Source organism: Amphibalanus amphitrite, unplaced genomic scaffold (genome assembly GCF_019059575.1).
Source record: "Amphibalanus amphitrite isolate SeventyFive unplaced genomic scaffold, NRLGWU_Aamphi_draft 000449F_arrow, whole genome shotgun sequence".
In the NCBI taxonomy this organism is placed as follows: Eukaryota; Metazoa; Arthropoda; class Thecostraca; order Balanomorpha; family Balanidae; genus Amphibalanus; species Amphibalanus amphitrite.
In genome coordinates this window covers 381,706-408,683 of record NW_024881943.1, presented here as the reverse complement: position 1 = coordinate 408,683, position 26,978 = coordinate 381,706, and the positions used below count along the sequence as shown (strand labels likewise).

Here is a 26,978-nt window from a genome sequence, read left to right as displayed (position 1 = left end):
TGAGTGGATATGGAGCGCGTCCGCGCGCCTGTTGGACGCGGGCACGAACGCCCGGATCAGCACTTGAACGGACGGGGGGCACGTGATCGTACAGAACTCATAATTGGCATCGGAGCTATCAGTCATGGCCGTGCAAACACCGCGAGCAAATGTCTCCGGCTGATGAATGCTGCCGCCATCGACCAGGGAAAGACGAAAAGAAGCGACCAAAGCGTGCACCCTACAGCGGCCCTACATGGTGCATGTAATGAGAAAGTGGCAGGCCGATAAAACCAATTTTGTTGGATCACAAAATACACAAGCCCGATGAAAATGAATGGCACATAGGTGTAATTGCATGGGCAGAACTGGCGAAGGGGGGGGGGGGCAGTACAAACAAAGAGCGAATATACACCATATCGGTTGTGTCACACCGGTGGTACCGGCACCGGTACTCCAGTACTCAATGTCTGGGGACAGACCGGTGCCGTGCGCAGTTCCACTACACACTGCGAAGGACTGAATGACATCATGCCCAGGTGCTCTGCTGAATGTTAGAACAATTATAGAACAAGAATGTTTCCGTCGTAGTCAATTTGTTTACTGTTCCGGTATGTGGTGCTTTCGTGGATAGATTACCAACGTTGCCAGCTAGACGTAAAATATTTACTGGAAACTAACGGTTAAACGCATATGCTTGCGGGGAATGTGGCCGTTCATGCACTCCATGATTACTTGCGTACCAACTTTCAAAGTCCAGTGCCTTGGCTAATATTCACCGTACGCCGAACGACATTACGACACATTGAGCCAATGCACTGAAATGATAAATGATTGCCAGATGACGGCAAACGGTAATCTACTGGCCACTGGGTCTGGTGAAAGCCGAGTGATTTATCGTCCTGAAAGCTTCCCAGGCTCGCCGTCCGTTTCTTATTCAATGAATGTACCGATAGATTCAGTGACGATAACCTATATTCGCGAGCCGCGACTACGTAATACCTAGGTAATTTGTTACAAAATTTGAATCGCGCTGAATTAAAGTAGCGCTTACCCAAACCGATAAGAACATGCCAATAATTTAAAACGTCAACGTTTATTACAACATTTCATGATTCAATAATCAATGGTGTAATCAAACTCGAGATGTCTTAGAAAAGCAGCGGCGACATTTCGTTAAATATACCCCGTAACGCCGCTCCTAGAACCGCCGCCCACAGTTTGCCGCGGCCCGACTCACGCGTCCCTCAGTCCTGCCGGCAGCCGCAGCGGCGGCGGGTTCCCGCAGCAGACGCCGGGCGGCGGTCAGTCGGCGGCGGCCGCCTCGGCCCGCTCGGCGGCGGCGGCGCCGGCGGCCAGCAGGGCGTGGTCGCCGTCCCAGCGCGGCGGCACGGCCAGCAGCAGGTGGTTCTTCTCGCTGCAGTCGGCCGGCTCGGCCACCGTCAGCAGCACGCGGTAACCGGCCTCGCGCAGGTGCGCCGCCCGGTCAGAGTCCACCAGCGCCATACACCGGCGGCCCTGGCGCGACTTCTCCGAGCCGTCCGCGTGCGTCTGGTCGGCCGCGTGGCCCAGCACGAGCCAGTCGCGCGGCGCCGCGCCCGTGCGCCGGCCGGCCGCGCTGCGCGGGTAGCGCACAGAGCCAAAGTCGTGCACAGCGCCGTAACAGCAGGGGCAGCAGACGAGCGCGGCGCCGGCGGCCAGGCACCGCTCGGCCACCAGGTCGGTGGCCACGCCGCACGCGTGCAGCGCCACGCCCAGCTGGAACTGGCCCCGGTAAAACTCCATGTTGCACTGATATAGGCTGACGTTGGTCAGGTTGAGGGCCGCCGCGCGGTCCTGTCCGCGGCGCAGCGATTCCTCCTTGTTCTCGACCAGCACCACGTGACAGTCTGGCCGCAGCACCGCCAGCAGCAGACCCAGGTGGCCGCCGCCGCAGCAGAAGTCGACGATGGTGTCGCCGGGCCGTGCGGCGCGCACCGCCAGCCAGGCCAGGTTCTCGAGCTGGTGCTGTTTGCGGGCCAGCCGGCTGGCGGGCAGACCGCCCTCGGCCGGGCTGGCGGCGGCCGGCAGCGCGCTCCAGTCGAGCCGCAGCTGGCCGCTGCCCGGGTGCGCCGCCACGCGGCTGACGAAGCGCGCCGCCTCCAGCCGCTCCAGGGCGGCGGCCACCTCCGACTGTACGGTGAACAGCCGACTCTTAGGCTTGTAGCGCGCCGGGTCCTTTTTGTAGAGGCTCTGCGGCGCTACCACCGGCAGGCTGAGCGCCAGACGGGGTCCCGGCTGGCCCGGCTGCTCCGGCGGGAAGCACGCCGCCCACGTCTCCGCCAGACCCGGGACGGCCTCCACGGCCGCCATCCACTGACTGACGGCCGGCGCGGCCTCGGACAGCCGCAGCCCGTGCGGCCGCAGCGCCTCCGTCAGCAGGCGCAGGCACGGGTACAGCAGCAGGTCACTGATGGTCAGCACGTGGCCCTCGGCGTACGTGTGGCGCACACACTGCAGCGCCGTGCGGTGATCGCCGCTGCCCCAGGCGCGCACCGTGCCGCCTGACGCCTGGTCCTGCTTCCACACGTTGTGCACGCGCAGTGGCTGGTGCATGTGGTGCTCGAACTGGAGCAGCTCCGCCGGAACGGTGAACTTCACTCGATCGGAGCAGCCGCCGGCGTCGGTCGAGGCCGGCGGCGGGGTGACAACAGCGCCATCTGACCCAGCAGATGACGCCTTGCCATCGGCAGCTAACTCCTCGGCAGAGTGGTCACAGCCGTTCGGGACGGGGGCCGGCCCCGAGCCGTTCACGGACCCGGCAGTACCGGCGCCCACCGCTGCACTCGGACCCCGTGTGGCGGCCAGCGCGGCCCGCAGCGCCTCCGGCACGTCCCTCTCGCAGAAGCGCGTCCACAGTGAGGCGTCGGCGGGCGGCGCCAGGGTACCGCGGCGGAACCCGAGCAGGCTGTCGTCCCGGCGGCAGTAGTGGCCGCCGTCCGGCCAGCGCAGACCGTCCACCGTCTTCACAGCGCGGCGCACCACGGCGCAGAGGCCGGCCACGCAGAGCCGCTCGGCGGGCAGGTGGACGGCCGGCAGCCGGCAGTCGGCCACCTCTGCCGGCAGCTGCGCCTCGGCTACGGCCGGCCGCGGCAGCCGCACGGCCACCGGCGCGCCCGGCCACTGGGCGCCCGTCACCAGCACCGGCTGCAGCCAGTGGGCCGGCACGCCGGCGCCGCGGAGCGCCAGCAGGGCGGCGGCCGTCTCGGCCGGCACCAGGCCCGAGCTGCTCAGACACGGCAGGTAGATGCGCAGTCCGCCGCCGTCACCCAGACAGTCGGCGTCGCCCGGCTGCGGGCCCAGCCGGCAGGCGAACCGGTCCTCGCCGGCCGGCCGCGGGTCGTGTCTGTCGGCACAGGGAGGTGGGGAGGTCAGTCAGGAGCGGCCGACACAGAGAACGGACTACGGACTGCACCACATTGTTCTGCAGGAGGGTTAACTGGCTGCTGGTGAAGAGAGATATACCAGTTGCATACTTATGATCACTGAATTGCTCAAAATATTGACATAGCTGACCATTCCCAGTAAAAGACAAATACACGAGACGATATAGGCATGTGAAAATTAACGAACACGTTTGTGCAGATTTGTCTTAATATGCCAGCTATTTAGCTAGCAAACTACCGTTTCCATGTCTTAGCATCAGGGCTGCGGAGTCGATGGATATTCGGCGACTCCGACTCAGACTCCGGCTTTTAAAAACCAGCTCCGACTCCGACTCCGACTCCGGGCAGAATCGTCGACTCCGACCGACTCCAACTCCCGACTCCGACTCCGCAGACCTAGCAGGGCTGCGGAGTCGACAGATTTTCGGTGACTCCGACTCTGACTCCGGCTCGGGTTTCTAAAATCGACTCCGACTCCGACTCCGGTCACAACTGTCGACTCCGACCGACTCCGACTCCGACTCCGACTCCGCAGCCCTGCTTAGCATAGGCTTGAGAAAAATCTGAGAAGTCCACAAAGCCCTGGCATTATAAATGACAACGAGATAACCAATAACTCGGCCAGTAAGGCACTGAGCAAATTTCAAGGCGAGTTTTACAGTTCGCGTCGGAGCCAAACCCACCCTGTGGCCATGACGTTACACTCACGCCCACCCTGTGGCCATGCCGTTACACCCACACCTACCCTGTGGCCATGACGTTACACCCACACATACCCTGTGGCCATGGCGTTACACCCACACCTACCCTGTGGCTATGCCGTTACACCCACACATACCCTGTGGCCATGCCGCTACACCCACGCCTACCCTGTGGCCATGCCGTTACACCCACACATACCCTGTGGCCATGCCGTTACACCCACACCTACCCTGTGGCCATGCCGCTACACCCACACCTACCCTGTGGCCATGCCGCTACACCCACGCCTACCCTGTGGCCATGACGTTACACCCACACATACCCCGCGGTCATGACGTTACACCCACACATACCCTGTGGCCATGACGTTACACCCACACCTACCCTGTGGCCATGCCGTTACACCTGAGCGGCCAGCTGGCGCTGGATCTTGCCGAGGGCGGTGCGCTCCAGCTGCCGCTGACGGACGATCACCGCTCCGCCCGACACCAGCGCCGAGCACAGTGAGATGAGCTCGAGCAGCCAGAACTGGCGCTGGCCCCGGTCCCGCGCGCCGTCACACCTGCACGCCAGCACACAACACACAGACAACTGTCACTGGCCGGTACTCTTAGTGGTTAGTCGCCACAGTTACACAATAGACATAATATTACCAATGGCTATAGATTGCGGAAAGCAGAACAACGCATGTCGCTGAAAAACGCATTTATTGTTAGCAATTAATTTGCAGCAGTGTACCTACATCTGTTAGTCAGAGTTATTGTGTATTGTGGAAGCGGCTCTACCACAAATACTAAAGAGTAGGTACAGACTAGTGGTACGATAAGTCAGTCTCCTGAAAAGAAAATAGGCAAAATGTTTTCAAGCACAGCACAAAAGGACGATTAACCCGAACGACCAGAAGATGGCAGTGCTGAACCGAGAACGGTACCAAAGTGTTGAAGCTCGGTAATGTAAGTCAGAAACGGTCCGATATTAATCCTCTTTTGTTAGGATGGGTCAAAATGCTTCAAAGGGATGGTAACACATCGTTTAAGAAACAAACCTTTCTCAGCGTGCTGCGGACAGATCTGAACCGTCAGATAACTATTCGGATTTTTTCACTCAGTCTGCTGAACAGACGCTTACGCTCATCGATGCCAAAAGATGGAGAATCATTGTACAGGGTGTCTCAAAAGTTCGTTCACACATTTCCCATGCCAATAAAGCATATAAGAACCGGCCAAAAGTATAAGGTTTTGGTATCTGTGTGTACACTAGACAAATATGCATGCTTTGACAACTGATTAAGAAGGCTGGAAACCAACCCCTGTGCTGTATCTCCAAAAATATTTGCCCATACCGATTTTTGTTGCTCCGTCAGCTGCCGGAGGCTGATAAAAGGTTACCAGCTTTCAAGCTCTTGCAGGGGAATCCCCTGCAGTTTCTGCGTCGGATTTAGTTTTGACTAGCTCCCCGGCAACATCTGATTTTCCCTGAAAGCCGACAGCTTGCATCGACACCATTCTTGAGTATTTTGTAGGCATTCTCTGGCGCTAACTCCTTCATGAATGACTGGCGCCGACATCCCAAGCGCCATTTTCCTTTTCAAAACGACCCCAGTCCTGAACAAACGGGAAGTGCCAGGAGTAAATTTTTCGCATCATATGGTAGAAGAATGTGTCGGACGTCTGTTTCTCTGACATAGTGTGCAAATTTTGCAAATTCCAAGCGCTCGTCATTCCCCATGCCAAGACCTTCGCTCGGTTGCGGAGTGTTTTCCTCGGGAGATGTTCTGCTTTGTAAACGGCCCAAACCTGTCCATCGTGTGGTTTTATCGGGATTTTGTGTTTAAAAGAAAATTATTCGCTGCAGATATGCCTCTTGAAACTTCGTTAGATAAAATTTTACAATAACTGACACTTTTGGAGGGTCAGGTGTCCTTGGCATTGACGATTTTTGTGTTATTGTCCCCAAAAAATTAGCGTTATAGATAGCATAAACAATTTTAAATTATAATTTGTCTTTATTTTACGATGACCTGCACTTTTTGAAAATGGGTAACCTCTGTCTGACCTTCTTGCCAGTTTTCAATAGTTATGACCGCATTTTCAGCTGCTTTCCGGAACACGAGTCTGCTGTCGTGCGAGGGTCGTTCAAAACGCCGTTAGTCTCGCATGGTTTCGTCCTTCAAAAATTTTAGCCACCGTTTTTATGAGATGATCATCATGTTGCACTCATCCTCGCCGACACTTAGCCATGTGTCATTTCCGACTTAACCATTCCCATTACTCCTGAAACAGAGAGTTTCACAACATACCCGACTTTGCAACCTACATTTTCGTGCCTGACCCATGGTCAGAGGTGAACCCTTTTTGTGAGCTCATGAAGGGTCGAATGCACTTGAAAACAATGAGACTGCTTGAGGAAGGTTGTCACCAATGCCCATGCAAAATTTCGGCTGTTAATTTCTTGTTGATTCAGAATTATTGACAAAAAAGGATGGCTGGTACCTGTGAACGAACTTTTGAGACACCCTGTAGGCGATATTCAATGTATACAAACGCTTGACAATAATCCAGAAAAATAAAACAAAAAGGAACTGGAACCGATGTGTTGAAGCAAATAAAAGCCCTATAAACTGATATGTTCAGATGAATGAAAGCAATTGCCCCGACTGGAATACGGGCGACTGATTGTTTAGATGACAACACGTTAATGTGCTCACACAACCAGCCATGACAGTAACCAGTGCTTTAGTACCACTAATCGAGTTCAACTAGCTGAAGGTGCGCTCACCATTCACCGATCGCAGCAGATATTATGTTATATGTAACATCTGTCGCGGTCTGTATGTATCGGGTGCCGGAACAGACCGGACCAGACTATCCTATCACTAACCGGCTCCGATAATCTGATGCTATACCAAGTGAGGACAAACATTCCGGCGCACCAAAAACAATAGGAAAGTTGCTTACCCTCTGTACACCTTTCCGTCCTTCTCACAGTTGAGCAGCTCGATGTAATCGCTATGCGCGCATTCGGGGACGCTTCCACTAGCCTTCTCAAATCCTGAAACGATCCATTTTTACTAGCGGTAAGACAAGTGAACAGTAGAAACGTTTAAGCATTCAATATAAGCTGGCTGGTAATAAGCGTTGTAATGTTCTCAGCAGTCAGTTTACTGATGGAATGAACTGCTGAGCAACAGTTTATGCATTCAAACTACCTACCGTAAAAGCATTATTAAGGTAAAAAGAAAGTGGTATGGCATTGCATAAATTAGGTACCTAAATGTCAGGTGGTCACTGCTCATGAGCATCTGGAATGACACTATGCACATAAAGAGAAAAACATGTCAATATCGACTACTGACCCGTACACCGGCGGCAGGGGCGAGCGACTGTGAACGTCTGACTCTCCCAGCAGTGCCGCTGGCTGGGCGCAGACTCTGGCAGCGCTGTCGCCGGCAGGGCCGAGGACAGGTTGTGCGCAGGCGGCAGGGGAGCCTCTGAGCTGACAGCTACGCGCCGGCCGTGCACACCGTCCGGGGTTAAGATGTTCTCCAACAGCACAATGATGATGCTCACACTGTCAGCAGAGTCGGGACATAGACAATCAGCACTTACTCCAAAATTCATTCCAACTTCTTTTAACAACCATCATTTCATTTATTGTTAGACATTAGTCGAGAGCACATAGTAACATGCAGCAACTACCTAGTCTTTTTAATTTCAACTGATAAAATGAACGAAGGTAGACTGTCAAGATTCCACTGTATTATGACCTTCGATGCATTATTTATAACATTACTCAGCGAAGCCATTTCTCATGAATACAAAGTGTTTGTCAGCCACATCTCACCAGACTATTGAAGTTTGTACTTAACTCACCAAACAAGTACTATAATAGCTGCAATCATTCGGCGACGAGAGCAGAGCTCAATCATTCTTGACAAGAAGGTTAACTAGTATTAAACTCCGGGTCTAGGTATCACAGCTATACTTCATTACAAAACGTCGTCAATGATTCAAGAATACTGCTGAGAGGGAATTTACACCTCAGTGACTTTCTAAAGCTTCATGCATGCCTCCTTTATCCATAGCTTGAGATATTTAAAATGGCCCATATGTGTCTTCCTCTTGTCAATTCAAATTCGTTTTCTGTAAATAATGGTAAATATCAGCAAAACTTTCATTGATGAAATTAGGTGGGTTGAGAAAGTAAATGCAGCAAAGACCTTTCCTTAATCCTTACACCAGATGGGACCAATTCCTCGCTATTCTACTGGGCATAGTTCTCAGCACCCTTCCACCGCAAGTGTGCAAGCAAAATGCTGGGCATTTGATGTAACTAGTTAATTTTAACTTAGTGACAAATTACCTGTCACAGACATTTCATTTTACCATGCTTTTACACTCTTTCTGACGTATGTCCTCAGATTAGGCCTAGTAAACAATTTAGTATGCAGATGACAAAGACAGTATATAATAGGGCCTGGGCAAAGTTTTTTTCTGCAATAACTTTTTACTCGAGAGTCGAGAGTCACATCAACATGAAGTGCTCTTTCATTTGAAAGATACCCTGGCCCTGGTAGCGCAGTCAGTTAACCGCGGTGCGAGAGGGGCCGGCTTCAGGTTCAATTTCCGATTCCGCCCGTTCCGCGGGCGTCGTCCCATGGCTGCGTCCTATATACCCTGGCTGCGTCAGCTGTCATCAGCAGGTCATCAGGGCCCTGTATCACCGTCCGGAGTCCGGACATATACTCTGGTCCGGACGGCATGCGCGCTGCAGTGCGCCAGCGTGCTGGTGCGGCGTTCATGGGCGTTTAAGATGAATTTGGCTCGACACTTCAGCATTGCGAGGCGTCTGAGTTTATGTTTCCATGGAAACCCAACGCGCCGCTGGCATGCTGTAGCTCCCAGCGTGCGCAGCGTCGGGACCGTGGGTGAAGGTGTGGGGTAGGGCATGGGGTAGGCTCCCACTTCAACCGTAGTCTGGGGGAAGGGGATAGGACGAGGAGGACTGCCTGACTGGAAAAAATACACGTTATGCCAAATAGGTCCCTGTCGCCGAACTTCGTCGGCACGCTGGTCAATCTAGCAGCAGATTCCCCCTGCCTGCGGGCGGCTCTGGACTTCTGGAGAGGTTCCGGGACGATACGTCCCCGCCCCGGTCATCACGTGCTCGAACTGACGAGCCGCCCCGAGTTTACTCAGCGGAGGAGCGGCCGCCCAGGTGAGGCCTCAACCCTCGGAGTGGAGATAGGTATGGAAGACCTTGTTGAACATCGCCAAGCGTCGTTAAGTAGTATAACTGCAGTGGGTTCCTGGCTCCTGCCCACTGCGGTATTGAGGGGAATGAGAGCGCGGCCGTCCTGCCCTCAAACGCTGACCAGGGTGGTTCATTGTGCAGCCTCGTATCAATGGCGCGACAACTGGTCCGAGTCACTATTCAAGCCACTCCTCGGGAGCACGCCGCCGCTCCCTATCCCCGGAGAGGACCGAGAGGACAACGTTTCGACCTCCGGTGCAACAGATGAGGGTGGGCCCTGGGGCCGCCCACTCCAGTATGTGTACCAAATCAGCAGTCCACTCTGTGGCGTGCCATCAGTGCCCAGACAAGTGGTGCCCCGCGGCCCTCTGCGCCGTGTGCTGAGAGGAGGTTGATGTGCCGGAGCACATGCTGCTCCGCTGCCTGGCCTTCGCTGGCTCCCACTAGCTTCAAAAACACTGCTCTGTCTATTTTTGGCCCCGGAACATCCAGCTCCGGCCTTGTTTCACGGCACGACGCTACAGTGCCCTATGCATATTCAGGTATTGGGTTTGTGGGAAAAAACTTATTCAGATCCAGATGCACAAATATTGGAGGGCGTCCAAGGCCACAGAATGCTCTGTCTGGTTGATATAACCTTGATCGGTAGATATGCACATGCGCTGTCTATAAGTGGTTTAATTTTGGCACAAATAGGCACCCAGTTTTTGGCGCAAATCATGAGAAATTTAGGCCCAAAATTGCTTGCACCAAATTTCAGCGCAAGAGGGTCTCAGGGGCCGGGGGCGTCCAGGATAGTATACATAGGCGGCGCCCGGCGGAACAGGGAGGGCACCGGGGCACCGTGTCCGTGCCCCCTTTGATTTTGGCATTTTACCATTAGCCCTATGGTCATTGAATGGACAGAATGGGACCAACAGTTGGCAGTGCCCCCTTTAATTGAAGGTGTTGCGCCGCTACTGGTAGTATACGAGTGTTTTCCAGTCTGGAGGAGGAGCAGGTCAGTGAGGTGGGTGCTCACTGCTCTCTCCTTTAAAGGGACCCTCCCACCTTAACCCTCGCATGTGTAGGGGGGGGGGTCGGATGGACCCCCCCCATGGTTTTTCGCGAATAACTCGCGTAAAAAGCGGCCGATCGCGACGAAACTTTCAGTACCCTCGCATTGATCAATTTGACACCTACCCTGAAAATTTCATGACCCTGACCCAAATGACCTTTGACCTGTGACCTCTTTTCCGAGACCATATTTGGCCGGAATCGCGATTTCGCGTATGTCGGCTCGCACTAGCCGCGTGTTTGCAAGCTTTTCGTGGTTTCAAACGTTCAAACATGTGATTTGATGTTACTCCCGTGTGTGTCAAGGTCACCTGAAGGTCAGGTCAGGTCATTGACCTTTGGTGACCTCGGGTGACCTCGGGTCACTTTTTCGAGTTTTACATGTTTCTAGGCTAGTTTTTGGAGCTGAATTCGAATTTAGCAACCATTTGAACATTTACGAAGTAGTTTTGGTGACTTCGTAACATGTTACGAAGCTGTCAGAGGCGGTTGACACGTACTACGAATACCCGTCACGACGCCTACTGGTTGACCTGACCTGACCTGACCCGACCTGGTCTAAATGCTTCAATGAGTTCAAGACATCATCTGTGATCAAAACTAACACAATATTCGTGATCAGCACCCCGAAAAACCCCTTAGCAGCCACACTTTACGACTTTCTAACAGGTCCCGATTTTCCCGACTTTGGGTCATTGACCTGACCTGGAAGGTCAACCAATGACCTAGGACCTTAAAATTGGGTATCATCGGCTTCCTCTCGTCACGGGCAACACGCTCGTTTTTTCCGCGAAGCTCTAGCTCGATCAGGGGCCAAACGGCAAGGGGGGGGGTCCAACCGACCCCCCCTACACATTAGAAGCTGGCAAACGCCGCACACATGCGAGGGTTAACATTAGTTTTGAGTTGAGTTAGCCAAATTGGTGGCCATGGCCTGAAAATACCAGTTTGGGCATTCACAACATCGAAAAATGCTTTAATTCGGAGATATGGAATTTCAAACTTGCAGTTTTCGGATTCTAAGGGGCTAATGCATTGGTATGCCCCCTTAGAATTTGTGACGTCAGCGGAGATCTAACGATTTTAAAATCTTTTACTAAAATGTTTGGCAGCACGCGGTGGTATATGCTGCTTTGCGCGCCACAAATGCCGCACTTTCAAATAAAGTCGCTAGGAACAGCGGAGATCCCAAAAAGTAAACAAAAGTAAAAGTCTAATATCTTGAAAACTGGTGAATATTTTTCGATGAAATTTGGTAGATATTCATTTTTGCTCTTTCTGAACCAAGCGACATCACTTTCATGCCAATTCATTAACTTTTTTGAAGGTGGGAGGGTCCCTTTAATTGGGAACTGTGCCCGTTGGAGACAGGTCCGAAAAAAAATCTAAAAATAAATAAAGAGAGCACACCATTGTGAAAATTTACTGATAGTACAAGTTAAGCTAAGTAATCAAAAATTCCAACAACAAAAACACTTACAAATTTAACGTACTCCCCCACCGCTTATAGCGCCGCTTCCGTCACACTCTCTGCTTCAAATGTCAAATGTCAAATATTTGCTTGTCAGATAGATTTAATATGACGTCATAGGCGAGATAAGGTTAAAAAGGTATAAATTTGATATTTGTTTGTTCGTTGAAGTTTTGTAAGATGAAACATGAAACTAGGTATGATATGGTTAACCGCACAGTTTGAAAGGTAATTTTACAGCTCGAGTGTCATAGAGCAGCTATACATAACGAATGACATAATTATATTTATTAGGCTCATAACGTCATTTTATCAGTAATTTAGACAATCTTTGAACCAAATTTAAACTATTTATTCACTGTTCATTTTATCAGTAGCTTGCTGATGCTGCCAAATATGGAGGCTAAATGCCGGCATCTCATTGGTGATTAGCATGGGCAAAGTTATATCTAAACCCGAGAAATGGCGGCATGCTGATGGAAGAAAATTGTGAGCGAACAAAATTCGGTATCAAATTATTGCACAGCGCGGGTAAATGATTTTCAACGGAGCAATAAGATCAAGATCTTTGGGATAGGTACTTGTTATCCGTCGATGTTTTATGCGTACAATCACAATATTTTTTTAGGGATGTTTGAGCTTCTATAATCAGTTTCCAATGTTTTGATTTGTTTGGTCATATAGTGGACAATGGTTAAAGCCTTTTTGAATTTATCCCATAGGAGCCGTAACAGCGATTGCCTCACATGACTGTAAAATTTAATCAAACTTTGACGATGACGCTACAGTGCGCTTATTGCTTATTGCTACAGTGTGCTTATTGTGCTACATGCATCAGTGTTTTGGGTTTCCATGGAATGGAAACATCAATAAACTCAGATGGTCGCAATGCTGAAGTGTCGAGGCGAATTTGTCTCAAATGCTGCACCAATACCTGCTGCAGTGGTGTGCCTTCGGGACCGAGTCTGTCACAGTGGGCCACTGAATTGGCGAAGCAGCACCGTAAACGATCACCCCACCGCACGTGAGCCCGCTACTGATGAGCTACCTACTCACCGTGGTTAAAGGTGACTCTCCAGCCCAGAACAGGTGGTTTGAGGCAGGCGTGGAGTGGAGAGGAAAGTTTATTATCAATATCTTATAAATATCGGCTGCCAACGTGGCGCCTGGCGCCTGCTATGCAGTTTGCACTGTGAGCGAGCTATAAACTGATTCAAAAGGGCAATTGGCAAAATGGGCAATTGGCGAAATGGGCAACTGGCAAAATGGCAAACTGTTTCAAAATGGCTATTGGCTTTAGGGCTTTTGCCAGGTCACACCCTCACATGTTTAAAGTTTGGCAGGCTCAATTCTCATTTCTCAACAGGTGTGGTGGGCCTCGGTGAGGCAATAAAATGGCATACCATCCTCAATCCTAATGCATGTTGGCATGTCACAGACCATTTGCTGTGTCATAGCTCAGCTTCTGAAGGCGGCGTGGTGCAGACGTTCTCTGTGTTTGTGCCCGTGTAAGCGTGACTGCCAACCGATGTCATGAAGGACTGGAGCTAATCGACTCCCTGGCGAGGCGTCATTCTTCAGGCCATCAACATCTCCCGGAACTTGGCTGACAGAGGTGACAAGCTTTGCAGTCTACGCTCTAATCCTGTGCAAATTTTACGTGACCCGTGTGTTATAGGCCTTGAGTCCTAAAGTCCTCTTCGGAGAGAAAACAGCGTCTGTCTGAGAGAAAACAGCCGTTGCGGGTGAGTCGCTCAGTCTCCTTAGTCACCGACTGACCTACCTCAGACCCTCAGCCGTCGACTTCAAGACGAGTCTGGCAAGTGGCTACGGTGGAGAGAGCGGGTGGACGCCCCAGTTGGGACGACCAATGACATTCCCAGTAGCCGCAAATGTATGCAATCCGTGCTGGTCTTTGCGGGCAGATGATCCGAGACGATAAGATACCACACAATTTCGTGAACTACACAGAGCGGACGAAGTAAATGGCCAATGGTAATGTGATCTGTTACACAATGTATGTTTTCACGTGATCTGTTGTACAATGTGTTTTCACGCCCAACTTCTCCCGACAGGCTGGCGCAATGAGTGACGAGGAAGATGCCAACATTCCCGATGCAGACACATGTCAAGCCAGATGTGTCGAGTTTGCCAAGATTACCGGAACGGACGAAGCATGCGCCCAATTTTTCCTGCAAGATCACGATTGGGACCTTTCTGTAAGATTTTACCACCAGTTATGCTTAAGAGGATTGTTTTAAGATTGTTTATTTCGTTGAAGATTACACTTGATCAGCAATGTTATTGACCTGCTGGTTGTGTGCATGCAGAGGTCGCTGAACTCGTATTTCGAAGCCCGAACGACCGGCGGTGGTGTGCACGTCGTCCCTGGAAGTTCGGAGGCATCAGCGATCATTACCATCGAGTAAGCACTTCCATGAGGGTAACCATCACTGGACATATTTCCAAAGTCTGAACAAACAGTAGACCGAGGGTTTTGCAAACGCCCTGGCCCTGTGCCTCGACCCCTACTCTACCGCCTGATGGATATAGTCCGAGCTGGACCCATCCGCGAGAAGATCAGTGGAATTGTATGGAGACATGTACCCATCACTCTACTTAATGATGACCTTTTCGCACCCTGACTGATGCTTATGTCGATATCCAACTGAATTGATCATGGATTGAACAATATTGATTGATTGATGGTCAACATTGATATGCATTAATATGTCAACTCAGTTTACATATATACTTTTTTCAATGACGCCTATGTGTAAATCGCCAGCGATGCGGCCGCATCAGCCTTGGAGAATGACCGAAAGAGGCCCAGGGCATCGGACGGCGATAGCTCTGATGGTGCAGACACCTCGAGGCCGAAACTGACCGCCACCCCGCCCAAGAGGTTCTCCTTTATCACTTGGAACATAGATGGCCTGGACGACAGAAGTCTCAAGAAGAGGATGAAAGCCGTCTGTAAGATAATTGAAACGTGAGTTGAGATTTCAGCTTGTAAGACATTTCCCTTTTTACTGTTAAAGATTTCCTGACTCAACCCGTGTAGTTCTCCATGCTCTTCATCGCAGTTTGCTTGGCTCGCAGTGAGGCTCCGGATATCGTCTTTCTGCAAGAGTTGACGCCGAACACGTACCTGTACATCGAGGCCAAGCTGCCGCAGTACGAGCTGTTCTCGGCGGGCGCCGACCGCGACTACTTCACGGCCACGCTGCTGCGCAAGTTCCGCGTCTACTCGGACGGCCACCGGATCATCGAGTACGCGCACACCTCCATGGGGCGCAACCTCCTCTGTGTGGAGGTGAGGCTGCGACAAAACGGCGTCTGGGCCAGTTGGCATAAAGACGGATATAAAAGTATTGCCGCTGAGTGTCGCAGTAAGAGTTCAGTGAGGACACAAAGTAACGGGTGCAGCACAGAGCTCGCCAAATCATTGTCAAGTTTGGCGAGCACCCATTTCAAATATCACCGCCAGAATGTCTGCAACTAAAATGCCATGCTTTACTACTGTATCATTATCGTATTAACTTTATTATATACATTATGGACTATGGCACATATTTTTTTTCTCTCTCTCTCTCTCTCTTCTCTCTCTCTGAGAGAGAGAGAGAGAGAGAGAGAGAGAGAGAGAGAGAGAGAGAGAGAGAGAGAGAGAGAGAGAGAGAGGGAGAGAGAGAGAGAAGTCTGTGACTATTGGTATTGCTATGTAATGGCATTTATGCGTATTGTAGGCACACATCGGGCCCCTGAAGCTCACGCTGCTCAATACTCACCTGGAGTCCACAAAGGCGCACTCTGATACCCGGATGAAGCAGCTCCGGGACTGCTTCTCCCGAGTCAGCGCGACGAGCCCCGAGCGCGTGACCATCTTCGCCGGCGATCTCAACCTCAGGGATCACGAGGTAGTTTTGTATTCGCAGACATATGACACTGCTTATAGTGACAGTTTATTTTATCACCGCATTTACTTTTCGTTTGGAATCTTGCTTTTTTAGATGTTTCCGAATATCGAGCAGTATGTGCTGGAAATCGCCAATGCCTTGACAATGCGTACCTAGTTATAATAAAATGCGAATCTTGTGAGGAAGTGGCTATCAGTGATGCAATGGCATGTTCCCTCTCGAAAGAAGTCTCTGCAGGCTCGCTGTTTCTGCGCACAGATGAAGTCAGTGGGCGGCCCGCCTGCGGGCGTGTCCGACCTCTGGGAGCGCTGCGGCCGACGGAGGGAGGTCGAGTTCACATGGGACACCCAGCGCAACACTAACAAGGAGATGCCGGGACGCTTCAAACCGCGACTGCGTTTCGACCGGGTGTACCTGCGCGACGCGGGCCGCGTGACGCCCGTGCACTTTGGTCTGGTCGGCCTGGAGAAAGTAACGGGCACGCAGAGCTTTCCCAGTGACCACTGGGGTATCCAGGTGTACTTCAGTATCGACCAGTAGCAGAGCACGGGTATGAACCGATCACCGATGGCCGAGCCGGTTCAATGTCGCGTGATTGTGGCTGAAGAAGACTTGATTGTGATGTTATTGTGATAAAGAGATTGCAAATGATCACAGGAAGTTTTTTGTTTCTTTTTTTTTCTATGCGATGTCATTTCCAAATAGTGCCAAAAGTTTGTCGCCGTCATCCATTCCGCTATGCTTTTGATAGGCTGTAGATGTAGATGAGCATTGTAAATCAACTTTTTGTGCAGTCTTGAATACAACTTTGCAGTTTATCATTAATTGTGGAGACAGGAGAAAAATGCCTACATTTTGCCGAAATTCCTTGCATGGAAGTGGGTGTGCTAGCAAAAACGTCCCACGAAAATCAATTGCGGTCAATGGAATGGGTAGTCTGTAGTCTTGTTTGAGCTTCTGACATCAATTTAGTGCGTGTCCGGATGGTGCAGCATTTTATGCGTCCAATATGCTCATCTGTGGCGCAAAAGATTCAATTGTGCTTCTTCTCAAGCCAGAAGCTGAATTTGAATACTATAGGACTTGAGGATTTTTGTGGTTGTATGACTCTTTAGTGCCCTGGGCTAGCAAGCTACCTAGGTCTTGTGGGGGTAGAGGGAGCCAATAGGGACGTTGTTGTTGTTGTTGTGGGTTAGGGCGCGTAGCAAGCCAATAGGGACATCTAGATGGAAACTTCTTTTTTCCGCACTGTGTACAACACGTGACAACATTATATATATCATGCATGTTTTCTGTCAACTTAAGTAATAACTTAGGTAGGTATCTGTCAAATGCCAAATGGTGTAACTTAAAGAGACAAAAATCCCTTTCTGTATTTTTCTCAGGCAAGTCATCATTATTGAAAATGGTCTCCAAACTACTTGAACTTCTCCCAAGTCTACCCTGTACATCGGAGGCCATCCAAATATCTGAAGAGGAGCTGGATAAGATTGGCAATGGTGCATTTAAGATATTCTGCAAAGCAAGAGAGAACTATATTATCATGTTAGCCCAGGTTGACAGTCCATTTCCAAGCATGGCCAAGGCTTTGAGTGAAAGGTGCTGGGAAGAACTAAATACCAGTCATTGGGCAGAAGTTCCACATGTGTGGAGGGTGCTGTATTCTTACGCAGCCTTGTTTCGCTCAACATATCACTTGAACTTGTACCTGCAATCCTCACATTCTAATGTTCAGGCTGTGAAAGATGCTCTGTATTATTGTGACATGGGCCTGATAATGGGTAAGCCAGTGTTGGACAATTTACTTACAAAAGTGGCATCCTGCTGTCACCAAGAGCTAACTTCATGCATTCAGAACACTCTGACCCACTCAGCCTCCACAGCAGCAGTCTGTGACGAGCTGGCCAGCAGGTCAGACGCGTGTCCGCCGATCTCGGAGCCGGTGCCGCGGCTGCAGTGTCCCTCCGTGGAGCGGTTTGTGCGCGAGGTGTTCGGCCGGCGGCCGGCCGTGCTCGCCGGCTGCGTGTCGCACTGGCCGGCGCTGCGCTGGACGCTGACCGGCCTGGAGCGGACGGCCGGCCACCGGACCGTGCCCGTCGAGCTGGGCGGCCGCTACACGGACGCCGGCTGGTCGCAGCGGCTCATGACGCTGGGCCAGTTCATCGAGCAGCACGTGCGCCGCCCGGCGGCCGGCGCGCCGCCCGGCTACCTGGCCCAGTACGAGCTGTTCGAGCAGATCCCCGAGCTGGGCGCCGACGTGCCGACGCCCGAGTACTGCTGGGTCGGCGCCGGCGACGCGGTGCACACCAACATCTGGCTGGGCCCGGCCGGCACCGTGTCGCCGCTCCACCACGACCCCAAACACAACTGCCTGGTGCAGGTGCTCGGCAGGAAGTTTGTGCAGGTGTTTGCGCCGGAGGAGACGCCGCGCCTGTACCCGCACGAGGCCGCGCTGCTGCACAACACGAGCCGGGTGGACGCCGAGCGGCCGGACCTGGAGCAGTTCCCGGCGTTCGCCGGCGCGCGCCACCAGGAGGTGGAGCTCGGGCCCGGCGACCTGCTCTACATGCCGCCCGGCTGGTGGCACTACGTGCGCAGCCTTAGCGTCAGCTGCTCCGTCAGCTTCTGGTTCGAGTGACACTGCACTGCAGACTGCCGGCAGAATGCAGGTTAGTACAAGAAAACCGTAATAAAATCTTACAAGATATCTCGCAAATCATGCGAAAGCTTACATAGTTGTTACTAGGGTGGCCCGCGTGCTCCGCAACGCGAAAAGGGATATTTTCGATCGGCGGGTGTTCGGTTGTTCTTGTGTCGGTTGGGTTATCTATCCATTTCGGTCGATTGCTTTTTGACGGCTAAACGTTTTGGTTTGTGGAAAAAATATCCACCGCATCGAGGTGCCCGTGTCTGATAAGCATGCTTTCCACTTCAGAATCTGTCAAATGTGCTTTATAATTGAGGTGCGTAGTTTTAAGACAAATGAAAGGCGTAGATAATTTTCGCTAAAAATCGTTTTGCAGAGGTTTAAAACATTTATATTTTTAAGAATACTGTTGCTTGTCATGCAAACGTGATGATTGGATCTTGGAGAGAATTGAATGCTCTTTCTAATGATAGCATTTTCAATTGTCAAGCGTATCAGGTTAAAGGTAGTGTGCCACCTTTGAAAGATTTCCCATTTTATTTTTCCTAGGATAAGAAGCTTCTGTTTTTACATAATATCGCAAAAAAATCAGAAATGGGCCTGGAATAGTGCCTTTTTCGCCTAAAAGTTTTTCGGTTTTTAGATATGTATAACAACTGTAGTGGGCTCACCTGCAAACAGGCGTCGGGCAACAATCGCGAATGCGGCGCACTTGTGACAATAAGCAAAGGTCATTATAGTGTTACGACCATACGACGTACGGGAATGAGTTATCAGCTGTCTAATCGTAGACAACACAATGTCGAGCCTTAAACTCACAGTGTATATAAATTATCGGGGTTACATGAGCACAGTAAATACGTATTTAGCCGCTAATTCGAATTAGGAACGCATTACCGACTCATGTAGCCACCTGCTAGTACGAATCGGCGATCCGATCCGCGGTTACATGAGCAAAGCAAATACGTATCACGATCGGATTCACCGCTAATGCGAATCAGGAGCGTACTACCGACTCATGTATCCACCTGCTAATACGAATCGGCGGTCCGAACAAAATCCGCTGGGAAAGAGGCTTAGAAGCGAATAGGACCAAGATACGTATTACAGGAACTATTTCTTCGCAAAAAGAAACATTAAAATGCAAAATAATAGGTATTGTTTTCATTTTCTTCTTTTGAAATAATATTTAAAAAAATATTTCGGTATTTTGTCAAGTTTTCAACAATAAATATAGTGAAAACCAAATAGTAAATATCCACATAATTTCAGTTGAAACATTTTTCTGACAGCACTACAGACGAATTAAGAGAGGCAATTGCCCAATGAGTCAAAGCAAGACAACTTTATGTTCAACTTTTTTTTGTTAAGTTAATTGAGAATGTTTTTAGCAGATTAAATGCAAAAAAGACATAAGAAAATAAATTTTTAATTTAGTCACCTCTATTGCTACGGAAGTGCGCCACATTTGTATGCTATTCCGTTTGTAATGCGCATCGGGCCGAGAGCCAAACTAGATCCGTTTGACGTCACTGATACGAATTTGCTCATGTAGTCGGTGCACTGAATGCGTTCTTGGGGAGCTGATACGAATTAGCGTAGTGCGTATTTGGAACGGATCGCTCATGTAACCGAAACGTCCGAGGCACACGATTCGGGCCGTATTTCACAAGAACTATTCTTTGCTGACTGGAAGCGTCAAAATGCAAAATACTAAGCATTTTTTTTTATTGGCTGCCTCGTAGAAAATAGCAAAAAAATGTTGGTATTTTGGTTTAGTCTTTGCATGTGAAATAAAATGAATGAAATATTTTGATAGATAATTTTTTCTGACCACCCTGCTGTCGCTGCATGGCGAATCAGTGCCCACTGACTTAAAACAAGAAAACTTTGTTTTCATTTTTTGATTTCATGTTAATTCTAAATGTTTTTGAGCCTATCAAATGATATAAGTATTTAAAATTTAGCTCAGTCGTCCCGGTAAATGCCGCAACTGCGCCATGACTGTACGCTAATCCTATTCCGTTTGTGATGCGAATTACCGGCCGTCGAGGAGTCAGCCCGGGTGAGCCAAACAAGATCCGTTTGACGTAGATAAAACGAATTAGTCTCATGTAACCGGTGCCGTAGATCCGTTTGTGGGGAGCTGATGCGCATTAGCGTAGTGCGTATTTGGAACGGATCGCTCATGTAACCCCGGTATATGATGATGATGATGATGGTTTAGAGGATTTGCCTTTGCAACGGCTCCTCCTATTCTTTTAAACTGTACTTAAGCTATCGCGCTATGAGTTGGTATGGGGTGCATGATAGTATTGAGCTCTTTTTCTTTTTGCCTTCTATATCTTAACTTCCACATGCTGTATAGAATTTGTTTCTTATCTTCCATATGTTTCCTATTATCATCAAATAGAAATTTCATAATGACTTCTTCTTTATCTTCCCAGTATGGCTGTTGCAGTTCGGGACATTTCTCTCTAATCTCACTCAATATTGGACATTCCAACAAGAAGTGTTTTAGATCCTCATTTTGTTCATCACACAGAACACAGTTTGTTTTCTCTTTTGTAAACCTCTTCCTAGAGTTCAGAGGGAGAGTGTTCGTTCTTGCTTGAAAGAGGATTCTTGATTGTGGGGTGTTGTCATATACATCATCTTCTTTTACCTTCAGTTTCCATCTCTTGTATATCCTCAGACTTGTTTTGGTCTCTACTTCCTCTTTCCATCTTTTATCGTCCCACCTGATCATATTTTGGTTAAGTTCTTCTTTCTTCAAGTCTCTCATGTCTTTTTGGCTTAGGTTTAGCGTTTCTAGGTGCGCGTTGATCATTTTTGCCCATTTCGTACTCTTCTCTTCTAATTGAGTTTCTATTACTTCCTTCAATAGTTGGTTATTTCCTTGAAGAGTGCTTCTAACATACTGTAGATGCCCTTTCATAACTCTTGTTTTCATCGTCGAAGCTCCAATTTCGCCCCGGAGGGCACAGTTGGCGGTATATCTCGGTGCACCGAGTATCTGTCGATATACTCCGTTTTCTATCATTTCCAGTTTCTTTACCTCTTCTTCCGTTATGTAGAATATGTTGGCACCATACAAAATGGATGGTAGAGCAAGGCTCTTCCAGAATGTTTTTCCTATCATGAGCTTGTTGCAACTTCTCGCGATCACCCCATAAGTCATGTTTGCCATCCTTTGAGCTTTTTCTATCATCTGCTGTTTCTGCTCCTTGAACATGTTTCGCTGATTTCCAATCCTTATACCCAGATACTTCAACTTGTCTGTTGTCGGTATTCCTTCTACTTCAGCTGGTTGTTCCTTGCAATTGAATACCAATACAGCACTTTTATCCTTGTTAATATCCAGACCACACTTCTTACTCACTTCGGTTAGAACTTTGATCAGCAGTTGTGTTTCATGAAGTGAATGTGCTAATATTAGTCCATCGTCTGCAAAGAACAGTATTGGAATGTAGAATTTCCTGTTTCTGAACCCAAGCGTTGTCTCCTGTATTTCTTTGGTGATTATATACGTAACAATCTTGAACAATGCTGTAGAACCGGTACATCCTTGTCGAATTCCACTTGTCACGTCCATTTCCTCTGTTGTGCTCTCATTCAAGTTGATCAGTGTAGAGTCTCCTTGGTATATATCTGCTACGGCATCTATAACTTTTGGATGGATCTTATATGCCATCAAAGCTCTTATCATTTCACTTCTTTTCACGGAATCAAATGCTTTTCTATAATCGATTGATGTAACATACAGTGGGGTCTTCCTTTTATAGCTGTCTTCTACGCAATAGTTCAGGATGTAGAGGTTATCTTCAATCTTCCCCCCTTTCGTGAATCCAGCTTGGGTTTCAATTATAGCATCATTTTCTCTTATGTGTTCTTCAATCTCATTTTTCATTAGGGTCATGAAGATTTTATACCCTACATTTGTGAGCGCTATAGGTCTAAGGTCTTTTGCTGTTGGGCGTGGTACCTTCTTTATCATTCTTGTCTTTGATGTTTTCCATTCACTCATTTTCCTTCTTTCTTCCACTTCTCTTCTTATACAGCTCGTTAATATTTTCAATCCGTCCCTTGTCTTTAGGAGTGCTTTATACATCTCTGCTTTCAGTCCATCAGGACCTGCTGATGTCTTGCCTTTCATGTTTTTAACACATCTTTGAACCTTTTCTTCGCTTATGATTGGCTCAGTCATGGCCTTCAATTCACTTATAGCAGTTTGAGCCAACTCTTCATGATCTTTAAGTGGTCTTCTGGCATTGATAGTTTGCTCATCATGTTGCAAAGTTCTGATGTATTCACTTTTCTTTTCTTCATTCCATACCTGATTTATGTCATTTTCATGTTTTTGGTATACAGTCTTCCAATATCTTACCAGTTCTTCCTTCTCTTCCTTTTTCTCTAGTCTATGTCCATCTGTGCTGAATAGGTTGGTTTCCTCATTCTTTTTGCCATCCTTTCTCCTTAAGTTGTCAATGTTCATCCATAGCGCCTTGCTTCTGTTTGTGCTGCATTTTATTTCATTGGTTATCTTCTTTTCATGTATACTCATCTGCTCTTTGACCAGGCTTTGTACATGTCTTTTCTGCTTTAAATACAATAGTTCCATGGCCTTTACCTCTTCCTGAGTTGAGGCATTTCGTTTTTTTCCTGTTTATTTCTTTCCTTTTCTTGATTTCTTTTCTTATTTCTTTTGTCATCCATGGAGGTTCTTTCACTTGCTCTTGTTTGTTCAGAACTCTCCTTATATATCTGGCTTTCAGCTTTTCTTCAGCTGTGTCTTTCATTGTTCTATTTAACACTTCCATCGTAACTTGTTCTTCATCATGTACCCTTTTACATACTTCTTCCGCAAACTCTTTTAGTGTCTCTTCATCAGTCTTATAATATTCAATGACATCTTCCTTCCCTTGGGTGAAGTTTAGATTTTTTCCATCTGGTATCTTCATGCTCACAGTAATCATGTTGTGGTCTGACAGATCGAACTTTTCTCTGTCTTCATCTATGATCATTTCCTCGAACCACTTGTAGCATCTACCATTTACTATAACAAAGTCAATCACACTTTGTTGATCTTTTCTCTGCCATGTGATTTGTCCCTTGCATCTTCCATCCATGTTGAGAAGAATCAATGCATATTCATTCAACCATTCAATAACTGTTTTTCCATTGTCATCTTCTCTTTGTTTCCCTAGGCCGGTGATATGTCCATTGAAATCACCTAAAATCGCTAGTGCTTCATGCTCTTCTTCAACGTTTTCAATTATTTTTTCCACTTCCTTTTTTATCCTTTCATTCCTTTTCTTATCTTCATGTTTGTTAACAACAGAGAAATAAACTATCACTATATGCAAAGTTTCTCTGGCTACCTTCACTTTTGCATACAAAATATCACGGTTTGCAGTTTGTGTTAGTTTAATTGTTTACATTCCTGATGTGCTGTATATGTATACGTAAATGTGCACGGTCTTGAGCATGCGCATGTGTCTCTGGTTTCCGCATGTGTTTGGCATGTGCATGTGCATCCCGCGCTATGCATCCCGTGCTATGCCTTACTCATACTGTCTTCATTTACCTTTCAGTTTGTGGTGGGGCTTAAATAAATGCACGCTCAAGAGATATTGATCTTTGTGAATTGAACATTGGTAGCAGAGCGTGGTTACAAGATGGCATCTAGAGATTTCAAAGCCCCACCACCTATGCGGCACTGTACTCAACCAAGGCGGTGCAGGACAAGAGACTTCGGATTGACATAGCCAGGATTAGGCAGATGCTGGAAGTTGGCGAGGTGACCAGGGTCTGCTGAGAACTGTCGACCCAGCAGACCCTGGTCACCTCGCCAACTTCCAGCATCTGCCTAATCCTGGCTATGTCAATCCGAAGTCTCTTGTCCTGCACCGCCTTGGTTGAGTACAGTGCCCCCACCACCTATGCGTCAAGATTTGCCATATTCAGAGTGGAAGCATGAGATCAAAGTGTGGAAAGCTTTCACTAGCTTGGAGAAGTCCAAGTTGGGACCAGCACTGTTCCTGTCCTTAAGTGGATCTGCCAGAGATGCAGCCCGTGAGGTGTCAATAGAGATTCTGAACAGTGATACTGGACTTGATGCTCTCATAGAGAAGTTGGACGAGTTGTTCTTGAAAGATGAGAACAATGCAGCCTTTGAGGCATATGATGCGTTCGAGAGATATGAGCGACCATCTGGCATGTCTGTGTTTGAGTACATCAACACATTTGAAAGACTGTATCAGAAGGCAAAGCACTACAAGCTGGAGTTGCCTGATGGTGTTCTAGCGTACAGACTCATTCGCAGTGCTAACCTTTCAGATGCACATCAACAGCTAGCAAGGGCAACTCTGCCGTCGCTCACATATGCAAACATGCAAACCCAGCTGAAGAAGATCTTCACAGACAGTAGTTCTCAGGGTGTGCCGTCAGCGAGAGTGGCAGTAAAAGTCGAGCCCGTGGATACAGTCGCAGAACCAGGGCTCGGCCAGGCGGCCGACACTCTCTTCGTTCAGCGAGGCAGAGCACAGAGTGTCGGACGAGGTTTCAACCGAAGAGGACGAAGTGGTGGACCGCGCTTCGCCTCACGACCGCCTCTGCGTGGCAGTGGGACTACCTGGACTTCACGTGGCGGCTCGAGAGATCCTGGATCTGCTGGACAATCCGCCAACCAGCGCACAAGGGCTAGATCTAGGCAGAATCCACGGGATTTAAGGGGTAATGTGACCACCTGTGCAGTGTGCAACTCTTGGTTTCACTGGGCCAGAGATTGCCCCGATCGCGGTGAGGTGTTCGAGGCGTCTGCTTGTGACGATGATAGCCATGACCCCACACAGGACGAGGAGGTATTCGTGACGTTGTTTGCGAGGGATACATGTGAAAGTGGACCAACTGAACGTTCAAAGACGGAGGGACTGCTGGGCGAAACACTAGGCTATGGTATCATCGATAGTGGATGTAGTAAGACCGTGTGTGGTGAGGTGTGGTACAAATGTCACTTGGATGCCATGTCTTCAGATGACGCGGAGCGAGTGGTAGAGGAGCCCAGCAGCACAACGTTTAGATTTGGGGATGGTGAGAAGGTTACTTCTCTAAAGAAAGTAACGTTTCCAGCACTGGTAGCCGGTAAGACGGTGCGCGTGGCTGCTGATGTGGTTCCCTATGAGATACCTTTACTCCTCAGCAAGGAGTCGCTGAAGAAGTGTGATGCGCTGCTAGATTTTTCCCGAGACACGGCGGTACTGTTTGACACTGAGGTCAAGCTATCTGTGACCTCAAATGGCCACTACATAGTACCTGTGGCGAAGTTTCATGTCGGTAGTGTGAGTGCCAGGCAGGACATAGAGCAGGTACTTTTTTGTTCAAAGTTTGAGGGTGCCAACGAGAAGGAGCGCATGCAAATAGCTAGGAAGTTGCATCGTCAGTTCGGTCATCCTAGGAGTGTGAAACTGCAGTCCCTGTGTCTTGATGCTGGCGTCCAGGACAAGGATTTCTTTCGCATGCTTGTCTCAGTGGAGGAAACCTGTGATGTATGTAAGAGGTATAGGAGATGTCTGCCCCGACCAGTGGTTGGTTTTGGGATGGCTCGCGACTTCAATGATGTCGTTGCGCTGGATCTAAAGCAGTGGGGACCTGGAGTATGGTTTTGCCACATGATAGATCTGGCCACGAGGTACAGTGCGTGCGTGGTAGTGAAAAACAAAGACAAGCAAACGATCCTGCGTGCAATCATGACTGAGTGGATAGCTAGGTTCGGGGCACCCGGTCAGTTCTTGTCTGATAATGGAGGTGAGTTCAACAATGAAGAGTTCCGAGAGATGGCCGAGGCGTTCAACATACGCGTGCGGACTACTGCTGCAGAATCCCCTTGGTCGAATGGGATCAATGAGAAGTACAACGGTATCATCGCCAGCACAGTGAAGAAGGTGATGGATGACACTCCATGCTCTCTCGAGGTTGCTCTGGCTTGGGCTGTGTCAGCCAAGAACTCTCTTGAGACTCACCTGGGATTCAGTCCTAATCAGCTTGTGTTTGGGCGAAATCCGAACAACCCGGCGTGTCTCCATGACAAACCTCCGATCCATGATCAGTAGTGCTCCATGATCAGTAGTGCTCCGATCCCGGAGTCTGCTGAAGACTCCGATGATGATGAGCAGAACTCCAGGTCTACTTCGTGTACGGTGTCTGGGGACGCAAGACAACGCCAGTTGGTGACGGTATCACCCACTGGCGGTCTGCAAGATGTCGAAGGCGGCTCTGGTTCGGAACCCGGATCGCTAGCTCAGGCTACCAGAGAGTCCAATGCCATGGACAGTGATGGTGGCTCTGGTCCGGAACCCAGTTCGCCAGCTCATGCCACCGGAGATTCCAGTGTCGTGGTCGGTGGTGGCGTCGTCGTTCGTGACAAACCCTCGATACCTCGCGCTAAGTCGTCGCGCATTACCTATGTTCTTCGTGATTCCTCTGATTGGAAGAGTGCCACAGTCCTGAGTCGTGCTGGGAAAGCCAAA

At 49.3% G+C, this 26,978-nt stretch overlaps 2 protein-coding genes across 20 annotated transcripts in view; one reads left to right on the top strand and one right to left on the bottom strand.

Annotated features, from left to right (window-relative positions):
- Positions 1-1,059: 1,059 nt before the first annotated feature.
- On the bottom strand, positions 1,060-12,023 carry LOC122391671 (glutathione S-transferase C-terminal domain-containing protein-like). Its single transcript, XM_043385810.1, has 6 exons — positions 11,896-12,023; positions 7,979-8,248; positions 7,462-7,676; positions 7,064-7,157; positions 4,510-4,668; positions 1,060-3,364 (listed from the first exon to the last, which is right to left on the bottom strand). Exons 2-6 carry the CDS (start codon positions 8,032-8,034, stop codon positions 1,285-1,287), a joined length of 2,604 nt encoding a protein of 867 aa, XP_043241745.1. The 5' UTR covers positions 8,035-8,248; positions 11,896-12,023; the 3' UTR covers positions 1,060-1,284.
- Positions 12,024-12,104: 81 nt separating this feature from the next.
- Positions 12,105-26,978, top strand: part of LOC122391680 (lysine-specific demethylase 8-like) — a 26,006-nt gene continuing 11,132 nt past the window's right edge. For 3 of the 19 annotated variants that reach the window (XM_043385823.1, XM_043385824.1, XM_043385822.1), the window contains exons 1-2: positions 16,416-16,904; positions 17,189-18,472. In XM_043385823.1, coding sequence (XP_043241758.1) covers positions 16,787-16,904; positions 17,189-18,441 — 1,371 coding nt within the window. In that variant the 5' untranslated portion in view covers positions 16,416-16,786 and the 3' untranslated portion in view covers positions 18,442-18,472. Of the gene's footprint in view, positions 12,492-12,729; positions 12,954-13,218; positions 13,632-13,961; positions 14,106-14,216; positions 14,312-14,674; positions 14,879-14,988; positions 15,203-15,632; positions 15,804-16,061; positions 18,473-26,978 lie in introns of those variants that run through there. The other 16 variants (XM_043385836.1, XM_043385838.1, XM_043385827.1 and 13 more) reach the window with 16 other exon arrangements.